Source organism: Zerene cesonia, unplaced genomic scaffold (genome assembly GCF_012273895.1).
Source record: "Zerene cesonia ecotype Mississippi unplaced genomic scaffold, Zerene_cesonia_1.1 Zces_u001, whole genome shotgun sequence".
Taxonomy (NCBI): domain Eukaryota; kingdom Metazoa; phylum Arthropoda; class Insecta; order Lepidoptera; family Pieridae; genus Zerene; species Zerene cesonia.
The window spans coordinates 2,085,672-2,095,581 of NW_024045131.1; the positions used below are offsets into that span (position 1 = coordinate 2,085,672).

General features: G+C 36.6%; 1 protein-coding gene across 1 annotated transcript in view; it reads right to left on the reverse strand.

The window, feature by feature from the left end:
• Positions 1 to 2,687: 2,687 nt before the first annotated feature.
• The window catches only part of LOC119838178 (fatty acyl-CoA reductase 1-like), a 14,452-nt gene continuing 7,229 nt past the window's right edge, over positions 2,688 to 9,910 (reverse strand). The window contains exons 6-14 of the mRNA XM_038364021.1: positions 9,792 to 9,882; positions 8,876 to 9,021; positions 8,181 to 8,290; positions 7,557 to 7,640; positions 6,623 to 6,731; positions 5,965 to 6,142; positions 5,079 to 5,149; positions 3,833 to 4,090; positions 2,688 to 2,841 (exon numbers count right to left, since the gene is read on the reverse strand). Of these exons, the coding sequence (XP_038219949.1) occupies positions 2,718 to 2,841; positions 3,833 to 4,090; positions 5,079 to 5,149; positions 5,965 to 6,142; positions 6,623 to 6,731; positions 7,557 to 7,640; positions 8,181 to 8,290; positions 8,876 to 9,021; positions 9,792 to 9,882 (1,171 nt within the window). The 3' untranslated portion in view covers positions 2,688 to 2,717. The remainder of the gene's footprint in view (positions 2,842 to 3,832; positions 4,091 to 5,078; positions 5,150 to 5,964; positions 6,143 to 6,622; positions 6,732 to 7,556; positions 7,641 to 8,180; positions 8,291 to 8,875; positions 9,022 to 9,791; positions 9,883 to 9,910) is intronic.

Genomic DNA, 9,910 nt, shown 5'->3' on the forward strand with positions numbered 1-9,910 from the left:
GCCATGCGGGCTGCTTGCAGCCCGCACACCGCGCACCATCTGTTAAGTCTTGATAAGACTGGTCCACGCAAAAAAGAAAACCGGGCTGCTCGCAGCCCGCGCACCGTGCACCATTTAATGAGTCTTGGTAAACCTGGTCTACGAAAAAAAGCCATGCGGGCTGCTCGCAGCCCGCACACCGCGCAACATCTATTAAGTCTTGATAAGACTGGTACACGCAAAAAGCCCCGCGGGCTGCTTGCTGCCCGCGCACCGCGCACCATCTTTTAAGTTTTGATAATACTGGTCCACGCAAAAATCCACGCGGGCTGCTTGCAGCCCGCGCACCGCGCACCAGCTAGTTTATTATATATAAATCTTTAACTAAGAGTTAGTAAGAGTATAAGAGTTAGGTAAGATACAAGCGATTTCGAAACCCACTAACTACCTCAGACCTTTCGATGGGTGAACCGATTTTGATGATTCTCTTATTCATTTGTTTTACCATCTTCCCGTGTGGTCTAGATCAATTTGAAGGTGGTTTCATTTTAAGTTCAAAACATTTTATAAACTATGATGAACTAGCTGCGCCCCGTGGTTTCATCCGCGTAAGTCCGTATCCCGTAGGAATATCGGGATAAAAAGTTGCCTATATGTTATTCCAGTTGTCCAGCTGTCTACGTACCAAATTTCAATGCAATTGGTTCAGCAGTTTTTTAGCGTGAAAGAGCAACAAACACACACACATCCTTACAAACTTATTGATTTATAATATTAGTAGCATGATGAAAATAATTGAAAATGTGATGATAATGATTTTACAAACGATATGTACTGTGGGAGTCGAGCACGCTTCGGCACGAATTGGGCCAGCTCGCACCAGGGAAGTACCACACCCCCACAGAAAACCGGCGTGACACAATAGCTTGCTATTGTTTTTCGTACGGTGAGTGGGGGAGCTGGAATCCCATATCCTTTTCCTTACCCTTCCCAGTCCTTTCCTTTATTCCTTTCACCAATCCTTTCCTAATCCCCTCCCATTTAAAGTCGGCAATCCATTTGTAGAGGCGTAAGGTCTGCTATCGACCTTACGCCTCTCCAAATGTCCAAGGGAGGTGGTAGCGCTTACCATCAGGCGTCCCACCAGCTCCATTGCCGACTATGACATAAAAAAGACATCTTTCGAAAGTTGTATTTGTCCAGATAAATCGAGTATCAAATAAAGTTATTTAGATGAACCCTTATTGTTATCAACATGACGTAATTCTGAGTAAAACGAATAATCATCATTATGAAAAGTTAAAGGTTAATTAGACATTATCCAATCGAGGCAAATTCCATGCATTATAACACTTTAGTACGTCACATTTTAATGCTAAATCATAGTGTAATCATGATACTACAAGTTCGTAATGTAATTCTGTTTGGCTGTCTGTCTGTTACGATGTCTGTCTATCTGTTACTGTACGAGAGAAATAGCATAGGGTGGATAGCAATATTATACTAGCTGTTGTCCGCAGTTTCGCCCGCGTGGTTGTAATAAATTTTCATGGTACAAACTCTCATACTCTATTTTATCCCCTTGGGGGTAAAATTTGTTAAAATCCTTTCTTAGAGGATGCCTACGTCATTACATCTATCTGCAAGACAAATATCAGCCCGATTCGTTCAGTGGTTTGGGCTGTGTGTTGATAGATCATGATAGATAGATATGTCAGTTTTGAGTTTATATATAAATATATATATTGAGTATACATACTAGTCTGCCTTCGGCGGGTTCGCCTGCACACAAAGGAATTCAGCTTAAGATCGTTTTTTTTGACGTTAAGAATGGGAAGAAGTCTGAACAGATTCGCAACGACGCTCAATTACGAATCTGTAGGCCTGTTTTCCTCACCCTTCCCAGTCCATACATTCTTTCTAGTTGTTCCTTTCCTTATCCCTTAAAGGCGGGTAGCGCACCCGCAGAGGCACTACCTCTTCTCTGTTCACGGGCGGTGGTGATCGCTTACCATCAGGCGAACCACCAGCTCAGTTGCCCGCTATGACATAAAATAATAAGAAGTCACATAACTTTAACTCATATGACTACAGTATTCATCTTTAAATAATAACTCTCTAATAAATAAACGGCTGCCTGGTAGAGATGGCTTTTTTTTTTCATAAGGCCGCCATTTGTATAGTAGTTTTAAGTTGCTTTTGTTTAGTTTACCTATGTTTTATATTTTGTAAGTGTTCAATAAAGAATAAATAAATAATTAAATAAATAGCCTAATAATATCTCTTATTTTCATTTAATTAGACGTTTCTAAAATCTTTGCCTATAGTCTTTTTTTATATACGGGTCACTGGGGAACCACTGAAAGTCGGCGCCATATCCTATCTTGTCCTGGAATGACACATGCTGAGTGGTTAACTCTCTTACTACAGGTTTTTTAACTTATCCATGTATGTGTAAAACACACTCAGGCTGTATTGAAAAGAAATTATTTATATTTTTTGTTTGCACATTTTTTATTTTATATATGCGTGTACATGTTTCCATTTCTTATGTATACTATTTATTTATTTTTAATTGTATAGTTACTTGTTTATTTATTCTCTGTTGTTTTACATGTGTCATAGTTTTGTATGTGTAAGGTGGAATTCAATTTCCTTCTTCCTTCTTCTCCAATTATCATGATAGAAGTGAAAATAAAACACATGAAATTCATTAAAATTATATTTAAATGTTGTAATTATTCTTGCAGTAAGAAGTCAGAGGCCCATCGCACAGCGGAGGGCAAAATATCACGACTATAAATATACCACAATACAGCAGTGTAGAAAACGAACTTCAGAGTGAGATCCAAGTAAAAAAATCTGTAAAAAAATAAACATTTAAACAGTATCATCTATACTAGTACTAGCAGCACCCCGCGGTTTCACCCTCGTAAGTCCGATACCCGTAGGAATATCGGTATAAAAAGTTGCCTATATGTTATTCCAGCAGTCTACATACCAAATTTGTAATACTAGCTGCGCCTCGCGGTTTCACCCGCGTAAGTCCGTATCCCGTAGGAATATCGGGATACAAAGTTGCCTATATGTTATTCCAGTTGTCCAGCTATCTACATAACAAATTTGATTGCAATCAGTTCAGCAGTTTTTGCGTGAAAGAGCAACAAACACACGCACACATCCTTACAAACTTTCGCATTTATATTACAGGATTAGTAGGATAGTAGGAAGGATTAGTATGAAGATTTTTCCTATTTCTAAGTAGGTTACGTAGGGTCCTACGAATAAATTTATTATGATGCGCATATGAAGTACTCCGAAACTTATTATACTACTGTTATAGTATCAACTTAAACTGACTTCAAAATAGGAGAATGTTATCAAATCGAGCGTATTTTTTGTGTTCGTTGCCTCCTAACTTTTTATCTGATGAACAGATTTTTATAATTCTTTTATTAATTGAAAAAAGATACGTGCAACTTGGTTTCATTCAATTTGGCCTAGTTCTGATAATTTAAACAAAACACGTTGTGTTAAAAATATATCTTTGTTACATGTGAACCATGTTCTTAAACCACTCTCAATTAAAGAAATCCGTTGCGAAGTTTCAATGTTATACTTTTTTAAAGGCATACAGAGGGACAAACAGCTAGAAGCGACTTTGTTTTATAAGTGGTACTCTATACTAATAATATAGAACTGAAGAGTTTTATGCACGCGCTAATCTCTGGAACCACTGGTCCAATTTGAAAAACCTTTCAGTATTATAAAATCCATTTATGGAGGAAGCCTATAACCATATCATCATGTACGACGTAGATAAAACCGCGAGTCACAGCTAGTTCAAACTCACCGCTTCCAATTCCGTCTTGCTTTCGGCAAATCTTCCAGTTTCTCCTTCAAGATGTATACTTTGCCAGCCATGCAGCCGTTCTTAAAATATTGTAGTCGATCGATCGTCTCCATTTCGTAGGAGAACTCCCTTTTATCTTCTATCCTTATCTTCTCCCTCAGTTGTAGTATATTATTGTTAACGAACTTCCATTGTTGAGTTAGATAATAATTTAATGCTATGTTTGCGGAATAGATACGCCGCTGGAGTTTCACTAGCCTGTGGAAGTGGGAATTATATAACTGATTATATTATAGAGAGGACATATTTTTGCTATATATCAGTCCGTAGCTTTCTTTCAGCAAAAACTTATGATGAGACAGAGCTTAAATATAAAGTACTCGCCGTACTTGCATACCCAATGACGCAATTTATTCACACACACACACAATTTATTCACACACACACACACACACACACACACACACATACCCACTCAAACCGCTCCACTTATAGGCAACTCAGTTAGATATTTATTTAGTTTTCTTCTCAATTATATTCAATTATAATTAAAATTGCGTATTGACTTTAGAAGTAAGCTGTTTCTCTTAAATACAGGTTGCCCAGCAATCTAGCTAGGGATACATCGGCTTTATATATTGTAAACTTAAAAAATATATGTAAGACAAAGTTTTTATATAAACTAAATTGTACTTGTAATAAACTGTAAATTTTAAAAACATATGTATGTATGAATATTGTTATATATTTTTAAGTTAATTGCATATTCTTTGACCAGAAGAATGCTACCTTAGTTAGTATCATTGGCTTATAAACTTCCAACGATTTGGTCGCTTCCAAACAGAAAATCAGCAAGAATCTCGATGGTTGCTTTTTTCAAATTTCTTTGTCTATATTCAATACAATAACATAACAATATAAATAAATGTAGATAAACAGATGTATGTTTAAAACATTTGTTGTAATAAATTCCAAATAAATTGATAATTAATATTGTGACAATGTGAATAACAGGTACAAAGTACAATAAAATGAATTAATATAAAAAAAATTGAGAATTACATATAAACATTTGACAGCGTCTAGAATCGTTTAATGCAGTTCTATTTCAAAACTTTTGGTAGCTTTAAACTAGAATTGCAAAAAGAAAAATATGTAATTATCTTTATACGCTATGCGGTTTTTGAGATCTCGTAATGAGTGAGTTAAAGTGAGTGTGAGTGAGTGAGTGATTTTAAATACTCACATTGGTGGCTTTCCCGAAACAGATAGCAAAAGATCAACCAATAAAGCTGGTAACAAGTGCAATATTAGAACCTGAAATTGATAGGATTGATTAATGGCGGATCTTTGCTTAGCATTTTCCATCCGGGACAAATAAACTGTAGAAATGCTTGGTATCATCATTATTTCCATCCATTTATGATATTGGATACTTCAAAAAAAGAGTGATGTTTATTGGGCATGATTCTGGGTCATCAGGATCCCAGAGAGGGTCAGTTCGCAACGCGGACGATACCACACCCCCACAGAACAACGGCATGAAATACTAGTATGTTTCATACGTTGAGTGGGGATGCTGGAGGCCTGTTCCCTTCGTTAATCCTTTCCATATTTATTGCGGCTTAAAGCAGACAACGCATTTGCAGAGGACTACGTTTGTGAGTGATCATGGGTCATGGGATCATCAGTTTAGTTGGCCGCTATGACAAAAATTACGATGCCTGAAGATCCATCCATCACATTCATTAGACTTTTTTGTCTATTACCCGTTTAGGTGCAAACGAAGTGTTTATCCATTCATAATAAATTTATTAATAAGGACAAAATATTCCTTAATGTCTCTTTTTTTAAGTGAAACTTATATTACAAATTTTTTGGTTCTTGTATCGCATGTCGCGTGACTGTCGGCCGCGGAGTTGGGATAAAGTGAAAGGCCGTCAAAGCAGCCGAGGCCAATATGGCGGCGTCTATAGTTCCATCAGCTGACCATCACTTAAATATCTATAATGTGAAAAAATCGTTTCACTTTTACCGTGGTTTCATAAAACCGCACAATCTTTTTTTTAATTATAGTTTAGTCGTATTCCTTTCAGATATATTATGAGGATAAAATATACTTTTATACACACTTTCATATTATACACCAATCGCGATTTCGTCACACCTCCATCGCTTATCCACATCATTTTGTCCAAGGGCACTTCCTTAATGATCTCCTTGCCGTGCTCTATGATCTCACCCAGCGTCATAGTCTTCATGTGGCTGCTGGAACAGTGGTACACTTCCACGTCGTCAGTGGGTTCTAATCTGTGAAAATATAGAGACATATTAATCAGACCAAAGATCCAACAGATGTTATTAGAGTCGATAGAAAAGTGTTGGAGTGTTGCCCGCTCTATGGGGTAAGGGATAAGGGATAAGGAAAGGATTGACAACTGGAAAGAAGGAATGGACTGGGAAGGGTTGAGGAAAGAAACACAGTAGCATGCTATTTCACGCCGGTTTTCCGTGGGGTTGCGATGCTTCCCCGTTGCGAGCTGGCCCAATTCGTGCTCAAGCGTCCTTGGCATCGATAAATAAAAGAATTGACCATTTAAATCATTGCGTAATTTCCTTTTTTCATTATTTGTTGTTATAGCGTAAGCATATATACGTCTCTACAAATTTCAACTATCACGGTTCATGAGATATTACCTGGTGACAGACGGATGGGCCTTATAATAACTTCTAATAGTTAAAATAAGTTAAGAGTTAATAAAGAGAATAAGTTTCCTAAGCTTTGCTTACTTTTTTGAGCCACGCATCCAAGCACCAACTATGAACATCTTGATAGCAACATCCACGGGCATATAATCGGCCAACAAATCTGGATCTGAGTAGACAGATCGTAGGATACCTGGGCAAAGATATAACTGAATTAGATTTGTTATTTTTCTTACATTAGATTCTAGATTAACAATGTAATCTAAGGAAATTTTAGGAGTCCCAAAATGTTTAAATTATTCCTTCATACAGTGGCTCCGCCCCCTGATACAAAAGCTAACGCGTGAGCGTAGAACCGAAGAGTCCGGGGTTCCATTCTCGGTGGAAAAATCACAAAAATACATCTCGATATAGCAGGACACAGAAGGCTGATCACCTACTTATCTATAAAAAAAGTTGATCAGTGAAACAAATGTATATCTTACCTCCTAAAGAACACGGAACTTCACATAAAATGTTAAAATCTATTATATTTAGACACAATTACTATCGCATTTATAATATATTATTATTTTTAATAATCAATAATTATGTAATGGGTAGATCTTCAAGGGAGTATCGAAGAAGTATGTACCTCTCACTTACTCCTAAATTTATACTAAACATTTAATAAAATATGTAACATTGACATTATTACGAAAGAGCAAGTACAGAGTTTCTTTTCTGTAGAAACTGCTTTCCGAACCGTTGGTAAATGTATTTAAACTTATTATAAATCTGTTTATTTCCATACATATATATTTTTCCTGCTACTTTAAGGGTTGCCTGGTAGTGATTGCTACCTAGCGATAAGGCCGCCTTTTTTATTTTAATGTTATGTTCTGCTTGCTTGTTTTTCTTTATATAAGGAATAAAGAATTTTATTGCATTTCATAAATGATAAAACCATGTTATAACGATTCAAAAGTGCTTCTATAAGATATCTAATTGAATAAATAAATGTTTGAGTTTGACTTACCCAAGCCGCTAGCTATCAGCAATCCAACAGGCCCATTCAGGTTTTCAATCCACCCGGGAACTGGTTCATTCACACTGCATATCACTGAAAAAGAAGTATTTTTAACATACAACTAAATTATCTTTAATTTGTGAGAACTAGACCGAATTTAAAGGGAAACACACGGAAGGCAATGGTTTTCAAATAAAATCATTATAATCGGTTAATCCAGCCGAAAGTTATGTGGGAAGAAACACAAAAAATAGAGTCGATTTGAGAGCCTTCTTCTGTTTTGAAGTTCATAATAAATACATATTATTATTAGCATGGCAACAAACCCAAACCATAGAGCCTTATCCTTTTTTTAAAGTCGGTTGATAGTAAACACTAATATAAATATAAGCAATAGTAAGATTCTTAGATTATCAGGTATTCCAATAAATCTATAGGTACTCATTTATACTTATAGATTTAGTATTTTCTTGTGTTTGGTTTTACGCTATTATTATACATTTAGAAATTAAAAACTTTTGAACGGATTTAAAAAAAAAAATCGCCTTTCTGAGGTACAGGTCACCACAGACGGCGAAAAGCGTCTCTGTTTCATGCTATGTAATGATGTATACATTCGACTCTTTCGCTTACCAATGGACGGTCGCATTATGATAACTGGCAATTGTCCTCTTTGCTCGTAAACCACGTGCTCTGCCAGTTGCTTTGTGAATACATAAGTGTTTGGTAGCTCGCCTAAGTACCTGGCAAGGTCCACTTGTCCAATTAGAATAGAACAGAATAGAATGGAACAGAATGGAATGGAACAGAATGGAATGTTATAGAATAACGTTTATTATAAAAAAGGTAGTATTAATCTAAATAATAGTAAAAAATAAGGAAGAGTTGTATAGCAGTTCGTTAATTTCAGAATAAAACCCTTTTCCCAATACCGGGAAGATTTCTGATCTTTGAAATATCATACACATCACTCAAAAATAATAATATTTCTTCACTATTTAATTAATGTTAAAATTCATATAAACCATCATTTTGAATCACTCTATCTGCTAAAAAAACCCCATCAAAATCTGTTGCGTAATTTTAAAGATCATACATACAGACACACAGATGGTGGAATTTTGTTCTATCCTATAGCTTTTGCCCGCTGATTCGCACCCGTAAAATTCGGAGTTGTTTAATAGATGTTATTATAAATATAAACCATCCTCTTGAATCTCTCTACTTACTAAAAAAATCCCATCAAAATCGGTTGCGTAATTTTAAAGATTTAAAACACACAGACGGCGGAAACTTGTTATATACTATGTAGTGAAAATGATACGCACTTAGGAGTCAAATGTTTCAGTGTTGTATCATCCAGGTTGTCACATACAGCGAGCGTATCCCTCCAGTTGGCGTGTGGGGGGTAAACCACTTCCTCAATGCTCGTCCTGTTGGTGTTCGCGTACGACGTGGATACGTGGACAAGTACCTGTTGTGTTGTTGCTTTTATACTTATATTATAAAGAAGAGTTTGTTTGTTTGAACGCACTAATCTCAGGAACTACTGGTCCGATTTGAAAAATTATTTCAGTGTTAGATAGCCCATTTATTGAGGAAGGCTATAAGGCTTTATGTGTACCACGGGCGAAGCCAAGGCGGACCGTTAGTATTTATTTATTTATACTTTATTGCACTTATTTAAGGGGAGAAAATAAATCAACCAAACGAGTAATATACAAATAGTTTGAAAATAAGTAAAAAATCAGTGGTGGCTCAGTGGTCCTCGGGCTTAAAATCGATAAGTCGGGGTTCGAGACCAGGAGAGCGTGCAAGAAATAAATTGATTTTTGAATTTATGCACATGTGGATAACATCACCACTACTCGAAACGGTAAAGGAAAACATCGTGAGGAAACCGGCATGTCCAATAACAAAACTCCGACAACATGTGACATCTGCCAACCCGCACTTGACCAGCGTGGTGGAAAACGGCCTCAACCCTCATAGGATGCCTGTGTCCCAGCAGTGGCAACACATATGGGCTGACGATGATGATGATGATAGGCGGTCTTATCGCCTTAGAGCGATTTCTTCCAGACGACCTCGGGTACAATACAGGAACAAAAGCAGCATGAGCAGGGATATTAAAGACAATCCTTCCACATTATGAGGTTATATTTCACTTTTCAGTTCATAAAGCACAACATATATATTAAATCTGTTAACGAAAACAATGATGATTAACTTAATTGTCCTCACCTCCAGATTCCTGACTTCCTTCGCAAGGTCTATCACTTCCTTTGTTCCCCTGAGGTTAAGGTGCACCGCCATTTTGAGAGGATCATCGAATCTATAACAGACACATATTATTATGAATA